Source organism: Rosa chinensis, chromosome 1, assembly GCF_002994745.2.
Source record: "Rosa chinensis cultivar Old Blush chromosome 1, RchiOBHm-V2, whole genome shotgun sequence".
NCBI lineage: Eukaryota > Viridiplantae > Streptophyta > Magnoliopsida > Rosales > Rosaceae > Rosa > Rosa chinensis.
In genome coordinates, this window is record NC_037088.1 from 47,684,390 (window position 1) to 47,698,786 (window position 14,397).

The 14,397-nt window shown below is 37.9% G+C and overlaps 1 protein-coding gene across 4 annotated transcripts; it reads right to left on the reverse strand.

The window, feature by feature from the left end:
* Positions 1 to 1,591: 1,591 nt before the first annotated feature.
* On the reverse strand, positions 1,592 to 6,514 carry LOC112181538. 4 transcript variants are annotated; one of them, XR_005808259.1, is made up of 4 exons: positions 6,287 to 6,514; positions 2,373 to 2,793; positions 2,095 to 2,285; positions 1,592 to 1,943 (listed from the first exon to the last, which is right to left on the reverse strand). XR_005808259.1 is itself a non-coding variant. In XM_040516383.1 (2 exons), exon 2 carries the CDS (start codon positions 5,272 to 5,274, stop codon positions 4,645 to 4,647), a length of 630 nt encoding a protein of 209 aa, XP_040372317.1. In that variant the 5' UTR covers positions 5,275 to 5,471; positions 6,287 to 6,514; the 3' UTR covers positions 3,495 to 4,644. The 4 variants fall into 4 exon arrangements, 2 of the variants coding, with proteins under 2 accessions (XP_040372317.1, XP_040372315.1); XR_005808261.1 differs by lacking the exon at positions 2,373 to 2,793 and having other exon boundaries at positions 2,095 to 2,249; XM_040516383.1 differs by lacking the exons at positions 1,592 to 1,943; positions 2,095 to 2,285; positions 2,373 to 2,793 and adding an exon at positions 3,495 to 5,471.
* Positions 6,515 to 14,397: the final 7,883 nt, after the last annotated feature.

Consider the following 14,397-nt stretch of genomic DNA (forward strand, 5'->3'; position numbering starts at 1 on the left):
GGAGCAGGACTCACGAGCAGAAGACTCCTTACTTCTTCCACTAAAACACCTACCTCAGCCAAACACTCTCCAGGCTCCACCACAAGCCTCACAGCCTCCAAGCAGTCGGTCTCCACCATCAAAGAACAAGGCCTACAAAGCATGGCATCTTGAAGACCAACTTTAAGAGCTATCAATTCAGCAGCCAGCGGAGAAAGATGGTCTTGCACCCTGAGACCCAGTGCCCAAATCATCTTCCCATCACCAGCACGTAGCACAGCGCCAACCCCCACACCCTTCCCATTTTGAATCACAGAAGCATCACAATTCAATTTCAAACTGTGATCAGGTGGAACCTGCCACCCAATATGTCTTTCTATCCTTTGATTCAGAAGAACACTGCCTTCACTTCTGCAGTCAGCCCTTGTTTGGGAAGCAATTAAGTCAGACCAAAAATTGAAAGCCTCATTAAAAATGATCTCAGACTGCCTAATAGCACCACCATGAAGAACCTCATTTCGCTCCTTCCAATTGACCCATAACATGACAATTAAGAACATCAATTCATTCACCGATAGTCTTTCCATTGCTACCTGAATAAACTGGATGAAATTCACAAAATGAACCGAAGCTAACCTGGAGTAGAAATTCGCCCTCTCCAACACTGATTGCATGAGCATTAGAGTGGAAAATTATTGGAATCAGGAGGACCTAAATTATGAGTTTGTTAATCTCTAATTAGTACGAATTCATGTTATGTGGGGTTTGGATATCCAGTATCTGCTAGTATTGGTTTTTTTTTTTTTTGCCGGCGTCACAATCATTTGGAAATTGCATCGGACTGCAACCATTGCTATAATGCTAGACACAGTCCCTACAGGAATTAATATTTGAACGTAAAGAAGACGCAGCAACAACTTGATAGAAAACTAGAAAGTACGTAGAAACATTGGAAAACTGCTAGAATCTAAAGAAGTTGTAATTTCCACAAACCAAATATGGCCTATTGTTGACTTGACTTGACTTGGTAGTGATCGATATTCAATCTTCCGTAATAGCCATAATCAATTTGTTAGGATATAGAGCTTGTGTTCATAAATTGCTCACAGAGAACCTTGTGGGCTTTTGATACGATTTCATAAAAATTGCAGTGATCTCATTATCACCGGTAAGTAGCATTATATTTCATGATGAAATCAGTCAACAAGTTGAAGTAAATAAACAAAACAAGAGATTATGTGGGAAATACTCTGTTTTTGTCCTAAAACTGAAGTACAGGAATTCCTTTTATTTGATTTGATCCCTTGTGCACTTTACAGTGTCATTTGGAAATGTTGTGTTATGCTACTACAGCTACAATTCTATTTTGTGTCATGTAAAAAAATTCTATCTTGAAATTGTTAGTACAGAAATACATATTGATCTAAACATTTCCTCCCAAATAGCCCTTCATCTCTGGGATTGAACCGGTGGACTCAAATTATTGTTAAAGATAATGTAGCATTTTGTCTACCTCTGTTTTCCCATAAAAGTTCAGTGGAATAGTATTATAGGAAGCATCTATAATCAATATTGAAACTTCTTTCTAATAAAAGGAAAAAAAAAAAACAAGACAAAAGTTAAATATGGTTTACAGTTTTACACCATTCAATTCACAATGAAACTGAAAGAATCAGAGTAATCATTTTATACTTCTACTGAAGTTTATGGATTATCACTGAAAAGGTTACCAAATTCCAGTGAAAAACTCATCCTACAGCATCACATATACTCAGAATCAATTGGTATTTCAAGCAGCAGGAAAAAAAATTAGTTACTAAAGCTAGGCTTCAATTATCTCCTAATTGTGAATTTAACTTTCACTCCAACCTCGAAAACTTGTACTGCTTTATTGTTGTCCATGGCAACTGTGAACTCCTCAACTCAAGGGAAGCATGCATCTACTTCTTCCAAAGATGAAGGTCCTAAATATAAAACAAAATCATTATCACGACAATGATAATGAGAGCTGGAATTTGGCTCCCATTAAGATTAAGTCATTGTGACTGAGGTCCAAATGTTCCAACTGCTGCAACTCAATGAGTTTAAGACTACCTATACCTTTAAAAAACTCACCTTGTGAAGAGACTCCTTCAAGATGAAGTTGAATCACATGGTCTGTCAGAGGGCCACAGTACTCTTCCCTCTGCAACAGTCTTGATTTGTGGCTTCGCTTCCCCATGAAGAGAGTCGCTTGTACACACCTCATCGTCACGTTAACTTGGTGGTGGCTGAGGGATAAGAAGCGTTGATATTATGAATGTAAACTACAACAATCAAGGATCAATCTCAATTACTTTAGATACAATTACATGCTAATATTTATGCCAAACATATAAGACAAGAAGACTAACCTTGAAAGTTCATGTTGTCCATGAAATTGGGGCTGAGATCTTCTGCTTTTCACTAAGATTGAGTTCCTCTTTATGGGTCAAGGTTCTGTATTCTCGATGATAGTGAAAGCAGGGACCAGAGCCTTTATATAGAGAACCTGCAAAGATATCTCCTATAAAGAATATCTAAGCAATATGTTCTCTATAGATTTCCTTCTGACATACCATATACTACTAACCATAAGTAAATAGCTATAGGATTCTCAAATATTCAACATTCCAGATTACATGTTGAACTACAAGATTTGATTCACAATACAACCCCATTATTTGATCTCCAAGTAAAGCATACAATCAGTGTTAATCAACTCAATGATAGTGATGTGTTCACAAATTTTCCTTACATTCTCCCACTTGAACCATCACTGTCATTAACACTAAACTGCAGGCAATATCAAAAAACAAACAATAACCTTAGTGTGCACAGATGGATTGTAAAATTATTCAGCTCCCATTTCAAGACACGGTCAAAATGCAACACACCATTCTGAGCTAAGGAAAGAACACATTTAAGTGAAATGTATCACTCCAGAACTACAAAAATGAGAACTGCATTCTACATATGTCACCAGCAAGATATGTCAATAATATGTGCATATACTCTGTAAAATTTGAAACCTGAATGTGTATGCAAGTGGTCCATTCCTGATGATTTTGAATTTCAAAACCCTTTATTCTGCACAGTTTCTTGAGTGGACATCAAGAACATGTAGTGCAGATACCTGTAACTTTAATGCCATGAATAACTTCACAGCTTCCATCCACAAAACAAAATAGCTATTTTAACTATAATGCATAATTAAAATAAGAATAGAACACTGCAAACTCAAACTGAACTGAATGATGCCATGGAACTTTATTGAAACTTTTATCAAAGATTACAAATAAAATTCTCAGAAACCAGATACTTTATTACAAGTGAAAATTGAAAAACAAAATAACTTACAAAACTTTCTAAAATTTAATTTTGCTCCCACTGATTCTATGCATCTAATTAATTTGTCAACTTTTATTGTTCTTGGTGAAGAACACAGCAGCAGTATTATAGGAGAAGGCCTGAATTTGACTGGAATCTGGATAATATTCCTACTACATAAGACAAATCAGGTCTTGTGCATACCTAGATACATAAGACTGCCCACAAGCCTAGCAAAAAGGTTTGGAATTCATCTTTTCTGTTTCTAGTGTGTATTCGGTATTCCTATTAGTTTTTGGTTTGTAGGTGGTTCTACAAGTTCAAAAAACATTGAGTCTTATACATGGATTCCAAAAGAGATTGCATTGCCTCACTCCATTTATCATTGTTTCAACAATCTCAGTGGCTTGTCTGAATGTGATTGGATCATTATCTTCCCCCCAATCACATTCATCCTCCTGCAGATATGTCATATTTGACCTTTTGGGTTGTGGTGGTGGTGGAGCAATATGTATTTGTGGTGCTAGAGGTCATGCAACAGTAATCTGAGTCCAACTCAAACTCAAAATATTTAGAACTTCTGCGTTGAACTCAACAAAAATTGGGCCTTGTTGGTTTGAATGATTTTGGTGGAGTGGTGTTATGAGTAAAATCTGAACCTATGAAAAATAGCAGAGATTTTTGGGATCAAGTTTAAGTTTCTGTAACTAAGGGTTATAGATTTTGGCTACAACTTTGCAGCCCCAAACATGTGTGTGACACAAGATAGGTTTTCTGTTGTTCCAAGGTTCAGGGCTTCCCCAAAATTAGTAGAACTGAGGTGCACATCATGGTCCTCACAAATTGTAAGAGAATTTAATGGTCCACAAAAGTCTGTGAATAAGTTCAAGAAGTTCAGTGATCAAAACAGTTTTGTAGAACACAATTCTTGTTCTATATTTAACAAAATCAATCTTTCTTTTGAAATGTGCCCTAACCTGCAGTGACAAAGTGTAGGTGAATTTTCTTTAAACAAAATTCTTTTAACTTCAATTGTTTTCTGTGTTTTCAATAGCCAAAACATGTTCAGAAATATTACAATGTAGAAGCAAGTAATCAACAATATAAGAGCCAGAAGCAGTTTGCTGAGAATTTTTGAAACTTTTATTTCAGAATCATTAATTAAGAAACTACAACCAAGTTTGACTAAACTAGAAAAACTTAACAAATTCATTCTCACGAAAGGTACATAAAAAGAACATCATCTAAAAACAAAACAAGAAACTCCAAATCATAAGTCTAGCTTTAAACTGCCTATAGCCTACACAAATGTTGACTTTATTTTTCCTCGGTGCCCTCCTCTTTGTGAACCCCTCTCTTTGACACCCAATTCTTGTAACTATTACAATCCCTCTTCATATAACCATTTTTCTTGCAAAAATAGCACATAAACTGGAAAGGTTTGAGTTTCTGGTCAGGTTTCACAACAGCAGCACCATTTGTTTTATTTGGTTTCAGCTTGTTAGCATGTTTCCACTCAGGTTTGTCAACCAAGTTCACAGTCAACTCTTTCTCCCTCCTTATTCTGTTCTCATCTTGAGTACAAATGGCAATAAACTCATCAAGGCTCCACTTGTCCTTCTGAGAAAAATGGCTGGTTTTCAGCTGGCTGAACATATTTGGCAGGGTGTTCAGTGCATGTTGAATGACATAGTCATCTTTCAAGGGCATCTCAAGGTCATTCAGTTTGGTTGCTATATCTATCATCTTCATTATGTATTCTCTCACATTTCCAGTGCCATTATATCTCATAGTGTCAAAGATGTGCATAAGTTGAGAGGCTTCAGCTTTTTCATTTTCTTTAAATTTCAGGGCTACAGCTTCCAGGTATTCTTTTGCCAACTCCTTCTTTGGTATGCTACCCTTGACAGTTTTGGACATGGAAAGTTTTATGATGTTGAGGGCCATACTGTTTGCTCTAACCCACTTATAATATTAGTCTTTCTGATCTTTAGTGCTTTCTGGGGTGAGTTCAGTAGGTTTGTCTTGCAACAGACACACATCTAAGTTCTGCATTCCTAGGTGTAGCAATAGTTGATCTTTCCAGTCAATATAGTTGGAACCTCCTAGGATTGGGATCTGGTTCAGGCTGAAAACTGGTATTACTATGGAGCAAAAGAAAATTTTATGTACGTATTTATCTTTCAAATTTTGCTAAGCTGAAAACTTTCTCTTAATTTTCTGTGTGCATTGTAATATGGCCTGTAATATGATGTTTCAAGAGTACGAAAAACACAGAAAAAAAATAATTTCAGCAAAATTCCAAATACAATGTAAAACAAATGTTATATTGCATTTAACAAAACCATGGAGAGAATTTTCTTTATCAATATCATCCTAACATGTGAGCATAGGACATATATTCCTTAGTTTCCTTTTCATACGACTAAAACAAGTAAAACATGGTTGTTCTAGATTAGTCATCACGTGCATGGTTGAAGAAAAAATCTGGAAGTCTATATATGTTCCAGTTGCCTTATCATATACATGCTACTTTCATACATTGAATTATGTAAAGTTTATAGCCTCCTGAAAGATATACAATCACAATTCTATTGCATGAAAGTACAAGCTTTGGTCAATCTTTAACCTTATGATTACACAATAAACTCAATGAAGAATTGCTGAGTGCAACATGTTCATTAAGTCCATCATGCATCCATCGATCAAATACAATTGGTTTCTTTATCTTTTCATTCTGAAAAGCCAACTTATGATGCTTGTGAATATCTGTAAGCAATACTTGATGGAGAATATTTTGCATGTAATTCACAGCAGCAATGCATCAATGTTCATAATAGCAATATTGTTTTAATCACAATCTTAGCATCACATATAGAAACTGCATAATTAATCCATTCAACCCAGAACAGAAAACAACGAATTTGATGCCAAAAATGAGGCCTTTTCGAAAACTAACCAGGACATCTCCACAGTGCTGCATAAGAGAGTTAGCGGAAGCAAAATAGATATGCAGAAAAGCTTTTCAAAACCTTCTGATCCTAATTCACATGTCAATTTGATTCCAAAACCTTGATGAAAGAAAACCCCAATTTGCGTGCTTATGGAACTCTAGAACCCAAAACCCAGAAAACAAGTTTTTGAAAATATGCTCGTCATGTGATTTGCTGAAAAACAAGTGATTTGCTTTAATTTCAATAGTTATCATTTATTTTATTGTCAAGATTACCATCATATCCTTCATACAATATTTATAGATTTATGGAGCTTTAATAAAGTATAGGCATTTCAGGTACTTCAAAAATTTAACCATTCTCTACAGAATTGGCTTAATTAATAAAGATTTATGGAGCTTTAATAAAGTATAGGCATTTCAGGTACTTCAAAAATTTAACCATTCTCTACAGAATTGGCTTAATTAATAAAGATGTAGTACCTGAGGTATTTAAAAAAAGACAAATACTTAAATATTACAAGGGAGTTTCGTTTTTTAATTGGGTTAATGCTCATACACCCCAAATTTGAGAAAATACTTCTCATACACCCCAGTGTATTATTTTTGTTCTCTTTTACACAACTTTTTCTCACCTTCTTTCCTACCTACCCGTCTTTTCAAAATCTCTACCATTAGTACCCCTTTGTTGTTTTGGTCTGTTAGAGTCTGCATCTGCATATGTCTCTTTCATAAATCTATATATGTTGTTTTAGAAACGTGGTGGGCCCATCAGAGTTTGTTTCATTTGAATATATGTATGAAGCTGACAGTCATCCTCTAATTCGAAAGGTAAACAGTACAATTTACTATTCATAATTTCAATTGTAGACAGACTTGAGCTTGTTGCTATATGCAAACATACTACTAAAGAACTGCAGAAAGAGAGAGAAAAACTGAGAAAATTAAAAACCTATCGGGACAGCCTTGATAGAGAATCTCCCAATTACTGGGAAATTATTTATAGACTTCAAACTAGAATCTATAAAATAGAAGAAGAGATAGAAAATCTCCTATATGTTCTGGAAGAGGAACAAAAACCTCTGAATTATTTGAGCATTGGTTAGATCCGCACATCACTGGTATCAGAGCTTGTAAAAGGCTCAAAGGAGAACCCCTCCTTAATGGGGACAATGTCCGAATTGTTACTAGAGAAAATAAATTCTCTACTAAAAGCTTCTGATGAGAAATATCAGAAGATGTTACTAGAAATATCTAGATGTCAGTCGACACTAGAAGCAATACCTGCTATAATCCACCAATTAGAAAGATTGGAAAACAAACTGGATTATATCAAAGATCTTCCAAAAACGGAAGAAGAAAGACTGACAAGTGTCAGTAGAAAAATCAAAGAACAGCAAAAAACGCTGGAAACTATACTGAAGGACAAGAAATTGCCTACAGTAAAAAAGAAGATTAATGGGTTCAAACCATTAGAGAAACCAGATTTAAATCGTGTTCCTAACATGATTTTTCTGGAACCATCTACTAGTCAGCCTAGTATCCGGTATGAAAACCCGGGAAATACAGAAAAAGAGAAATGAAGATGTTAAGCATCTTTGGAAAAAAGAAAGGAGTTCAACTCCTAAATTCTGAAGAATTTGAATACAATGAAATCGAGCATGAGGTAAAAAACTCCTCAATTCCAAAGCTAGATTTCAAACAGATCTACCGACGGGGAACATTTGACCTGATGGACAGCCATCATTTCAAAATACTTGAATTCACAACCCCCTCAACAACAGGAGAAACAGATCTCTTGATGATCACCCCTGCTGAAGTTGCCAGAGCACAAGCAAAGCAGTATCAATTTATGCACATTGGAGCAGTCCAAGTCGGCATAAAACTATTGGCAAGAGAAGGCATCAACTGTTCAGTCCTATGTGTCCTGCAAGACAACAGATTGACAGACTTCCAAGCTAGTCTGTTGGGAACTCTAGAAGCATCACTATGCAACCAAGTAGCATATTTCAACTGCTTCCCCAACTTTTCAACCAGCTTGAAGGATGCAGCCCACTGCCTCAGACTGAGAGTCAAGACAGACGGGATCTCAATGAAAGAAGAAATGCAAGAATTGGCAATAGTATACAGAGTGTACTATAAACTGATGAGCACCACAGTGGAACCAAAGACAAGGATCTCCAACATCCCTGGTCTCACTACTGGATTCCTCACCAGCCAGAAAAACCATTCACAGCAGATTCATAAGGTTGCTTGGAATGAAGTAACTTTTCCTCTTGAATGGAAACTGTCCGGTCCAAAAAAGCAGCCGGAAAGAGCAAAAGCAAAGATCTACGAGAGTAGACGCACTGGAGAAATCAGCCTCAACTTTGAAGATCACAGGAAAAGTAATGTCTGTCCTGAAAACATCAGGATAAACAGCAATCTTCTGAGAAGAAGCTACAGCACCAGAGAAGCCGGTGTCAGTGGTACAAAACCCACTATTGAAGAACCAATATCAGAAGAAGATCTGGAAGCTGATCTATGCAGACCAGTCCATATGCTCAGAGCTGAGAAGCTCTATGATCTTTACAAAGAAGCTGAGAATTGTGAAAGTCCTGAACGATTAGAAAAACTAATCGAAGAAATGAAAGAATTCAAATGCAGAAAGACAAGAAAAGTCTTTCCTTACCAAGATGTTGAAATGGAAGAAGGAGGAAGCTCCAAAACTTTCATAAAAAAAGAAACAAGGGAAATGAAACTCCCAGTTCAGAAAGCCCCCACGGGTAAAAAAGGAGAAAGAAATTCTCAAAGATTCGTCCCCGAGGACAATCTGCCAAGAGTTCCGATCACGAACTATGGCATCTGGTTGAATCTAGACAAGAGTCTAGACAAAAGAAAAACTATTGACCAATGGGTAGATAGCCTGATGATGGCTTCTGCACTGACCCTTGGAAAATTTGAAGCACCAGATTTGCAGGTGTACTATGAAACTACTCTCACCGGCGTAGCAAAAAAGTACTACCTATCCTTCAAAGAAACTACCAGAGGAAGAGACTGGCTTGAAGAGATAAAAAATTCAAAGTCTCCGTATGATTTTGCAGTACCCCTGTACGATCAATTCTGTGGAGATCTCTCAAATCTGAGTGAGAAAGCCAAAGAAACGGCAAAGTCGAATATCTATGCTCTCAAGATCTGTGACATGAGATATTTCGAAGAATACCTGAATGAATTTCAGGAATATTACTGTACAATTGGTGAACTAGAGAATACTGATCTAGTTAATCTGTTGCACAGAAAGCTCCCTGAACCATGGAGAACAGCTGTGAGAGAAAGCATAGCTGAAAAACCAATTGAACGATTTTCAGTTGGAGGAATTGCCGACAGAATCCGGCAACTACTGAAGGAGCAATGCAAAGCCAATCTTAGAGCTAAGATGGCCAAGAAGCAACTCAAAGGAGTTGAAAATTTCTGTTACGGAATACTGGATATGCCCACAAACTGGGGATGTCATGAATCCAAATTCCACAGAAAGAAGAAAAAGAAAAATATTACTCGAAAAATTCAAAAAGAGTAATCAGAAAAAGAATTGGAGATTCAAGAAAAGCTCCAATTACAAGAAGCAACAGGATGAAGATCCAAAAAAGAAATTCTTCAAGAAAAAGAAGAATACTCAGCAGCATAAACAACCTAGCAAGAAAGCTTGTAGATGTTGGTTGTGTAAAGCTGAAGGGCACTATGCCAATGAATGCCCGGAAAAGGGTAACAGATCTACTAAAGCTCTCTTTGAAGAATATGAGCAAATAGTAGAGGTAGCAAACATGAAAGGCTACGAAATAGCCTATTCTGATGATGAAGATGACGACAGGTCAGTCTACTCTGCCTGGTCTGAAGAAGAAGAAAGTTGTTCATCAGAAGAGTCTGAGATAGATTCTGAAGTAGAGTACTTCGAATCCAGACAAATGAACGTTTTGAAAGTCAAAAACTGGGAAGAAAGCAAGACAGAATCCTTCATGTCTTCTTATCAGGTGAACCCTGGTTCATTCGTCTGTGACTACTGCCTATGTCACGAGAAGAATGGTCTCCCTATGTTCAGTGAAGAATCTAAGAAGACTTATCACAAAGAATGCTTCATAGCTGAAGCAAGAAGAAAAACCAAGAATGGTCTTGTCAGCCAATGGGTTGAGCAAGAATATGAAGAGTATTTTGCTGAGAAAAAAGCGAAAGAAGTTGAAACTCTGTTCCAGGAAACCATGGAACAAACAAAGAATGTTGCAACAACTGTAGTCCAAGAAATGACTATGGAACAACCATCTTCCTCAGAAATAAAGGAAGAAATCATCGGTGAAGAAACAATCGATGAAGATATTGAACTGGTTGAAATACCAGGAAATGTTCATCTCTTAGAAAGACAAGAGATAGCTGCGGATACTGATACATGGGATCTACTTGGCCAACCTTCCGGCAAGTTTGATTACAAAGTCAGATATGATCCTCCCCCCTGGTTCAGTAACCCAGGCAGCAAGGAAATAACTCCTACAGACTGGGATGATGATGACAAATCACCCACTCAGGAAAATGTTCCAGAAGAATGTAAACCATTCATTCCAACGGAACAAGCTCAAGAAAATGAGCCTCACCAATCGAAAGTCGTCTCTACAAGTAGATACAGCAACTACATAGAGATCGGACTCAAGTTCCCTGATCACAGGAAATATCATCTACATGCTTTTGTAGATAATGGATCAGGTTTTACTGTTGCAAAGAGATTTGCAATTCCAGAAGAACTCTGGAACGAAGAAAAGAAAAAGTCAGCTACTGGTGTTACATTCGATGGAAGCCATCTCACCATGAAGAAAGTAGCAAAAAATGTTCATATCACCATTGGTGGAGGAACATTCATCATCCAGAATGTTTGGCAATCTGAAGGCCAAGGATCTGATTTCTTGTTGGGCAATGATTTTATTCTCCAACAACGATTCATTCAGGATGAAGAAGCGATAGGCTTCAGAAAAGGAGAACGGGTGTTCTGGGCTGACCGCCTCACACATGCATTCAGTGTAGTCGGTCCCGGTTTTACTACTCAGTATCAGAGATCGCAACAGAATAGTGGTGATCTTACCCCCTACAAACCCAAATTTCAACCCATACTCCAAATCAAACAACAAGAAGAACTGCTTGTTGAAGAATCTTCAGAAGAAGAAGAAGAAGCTAGTGAAGATGAAGAAGCTAGTTTCATCCATGAGCACAACCTCAAGCACTTTCAGAACAAGCTTGAGTCTCAACAAACTCCCACTCTTGACAAAATCAAGAAACTACTCGAGCAGAATGTGGATACAAATCCTCAGAAGTTTTGGGAAAAAGACCCAGTGGTCTGTGAATTGAGATTGCATGACATGAATGCTATCTGCCATGTCAAAGCCATTCCTCAGTACAAAGAGGAAGATCAAAAAGAATTCAGAAGTGATATTGAAGATCTCCTGAAGAAGAGATTAATTCAACCTTCCACTAGCCCTCATCATGCTCCAGCATTCTACGTGAGAAATCATGCAGAGAATCTAAGAGGAAAAGCTAGAATGGTTATTGACTATAGAGATGTCAATAAGAAGACTGTCAAAGACGGATATCAAATTGCTCAAGTCAGAGTCCTGATCAACCAGCTCAGAGGAGCTAAAGTCTTTTCGAAATTCGATGCAAAGTCGGGTTTCTGGCAGGTCAAGATGCATCCTGAGAGTGTACCTCTCACTGCATTTGGAACACCACAAGGTCATTACGAGTGGCTAGTAATGCCTTTTGGTCTCAAGCAAGCTCCCTCAATCTTTCAAAGAAAGATGGACAACATCTTCAAGCATGTAGCGGAGTTCTGCGTCGTCTATATAGATGACATCCTGGTCTTCTCCAAAAACAGAGAAGAACACATGAAGCACCTCCACGAGGTAGCAAAGCTGATAGTCCAGCATGGAATTATCCTAGGCGAGAAGAAAATCTTCTTTATCCTCGATGAAGTTGATTTCCTAGGATTAAACATCAAGAATGGAGTCATAAAGCTCCAACCTCACATCCTTGAAAAGATCTGGAAGTTCCCAGACAAAATCCCTGATGCTAAGAGTCTAGAGAGATTCCTTGGTGTCATAAATTATGGAAGAGATTTCATCCCTAGAATCTCAGGGTTAACAGCAATGTTATCTCCCAAGACAAGTTCCAAAAGAAAATGGAACTTCACAGAAGATGATGAAAAGATCGTGAAGCAGATAAAAGACCTCTGCAAGAACCTCCCTCCTCTTCAACAACCAGAAGAGAATGATGAGATTATCCTCCAGACAGATGCGAGTGATAATTACTGGTCCGGTGTTGTTCTGGCGAGAGCGCCTGGAACTAACATTGAAAAGATCTGCAAATTTTGTAGTGGCAAGTTCAGCCCTGCAGAACTGAATTATCCCACAGGGGAAAAAGAGATTTTAGCTGTCAAGAAAACAATTTTAAATTCTCCAGCTTATCTGGGAAAAACCTTTACTGTCCGCACCGATTGTGCTAGAGTAAAGAATTTTAAAAATTTTAAACTTGACAAAGCTGCTGATAGAGGAAGATTAGCCAACTGGCAATTGTTTCTTAACCAATATGATTATACTGTTGAATTAATTGCAGGAAACAAGAACTATCTTCCAGACGCATTGACCAGAGAACTGGCAATGTTCAGCCAAAGAGAAGACGACGAAGGTCGTAATCCCAGAAGCAGAAGGACTGGGAAAGAACAGGAATCTGAAGAAGATCCAAAAGAAACCAAGGAAAAAATCCTTAAAAGGTTTCTGCTAAGCTCAAAAGGCTTGGCCTCAACTGATCAATCCCAGGGTAAAGGATTGGCTAGCCCGTCTCAAACGGCAGACGGTAAAGGCACATCAAGACCGTTGACGGCTGCTGCTTTGCCAAAAAGCAGACCAACTCCTAGTGGAGTTATAAATGTTTTTAATTATGAATTAAGAACTTTTGATACTCCTGTGTTCAGAACTGGCAGGAGACTAGCGTATCACCAGAAGGCAATCCTGGACAATCTCTTATTTGCCTTTCAAGAAAGAAGCAGTGGATTAATGTTCCCAGCTCTGTTTGCATTAGCTGAAGAACTCTACGAGAATGGTAGACCACAAGGAGAAGAGCTTCATACACAGCAGAGTGCTGTAAGGAAAGAAAAACTATCCTTCCTTGAAAGTCCAGAAAGTGCTAGGGTCCCTATCATAGCACTCAATGAATCAGACTGGTATGAATTCCATAATCTGATAGGAAGGCACAATCCTGAAAACCTAGTTCCTCCAACCCTCTTTATTGTCTCAGGACCATATGTTGGAAGATACCTGGTAAATGTTCAGAGTGAACATCCTCAGGAACACAAGCTATGGCTTGTTGAAAATGGTTTTGTCCATAATTTATGGACTAAAACTAATGATGATCTGAGAGGCTTGCCGCCTATTATTGTCAACACGGTCAAGAACATCAGAAAAGACAACTGTATGCTTCGTCTGAAGTTCAGATCCACACCTCCTGAATGGATCCAGAAGACAGATGGTGAAGTTGAATATATTCCTCCGTATCATTATGTGAGAATTATTCAAAGAAGATATCTTCAACCAGCCTGTGTAGCATACAACGGCCAACCGAATTCTAGCATTCCCTGGATGAAGGCCATGGCTCTTGACTACATCAAAAAGATCATCTCTGAAGACATCAACAACACATTCCTGGCAGCAGGAGAAAAGACAATTATCACTGCTTACGATCATCCTGACGTAGTCAGCAGCGATATATTCCTATCTCTAACCAGAAAAGAGATAGACTCGACAATGGCATGCATGCGTTGGGTGGAAAAGCTTGAAAATGACAACCACTACAAGATGTATGTTGATACAGACGTCGAGGATAATGCTACAACAACTCGCATGGCCCAGGCAGACAACAACTCCTTTGTCTTTGGCCACCATTCTGAAACGGACGAGAACATGTGAAGCTACAGGTGAAGAATCAGCACCAAAATAGCAACTGTAGAACTTTAGACTTTTCTAAAGCTACTTTTGCTTTTTCCTTTTCAAAAAGAAAAGGTTAAGTGAAAAACATTTCACTTTTTCCTTTTGCTTTTCCCTGACCGACCT

Excerpts from the sequence above, each read along its gene's own strand:
- LOC112181538 (XM_040516383.1), bottom strand. The coding sequence starts at position 5,274 with ATGGCCCTCAACATCATAAAACTTTCCATGTCCAAAACTGTCAAGGGT.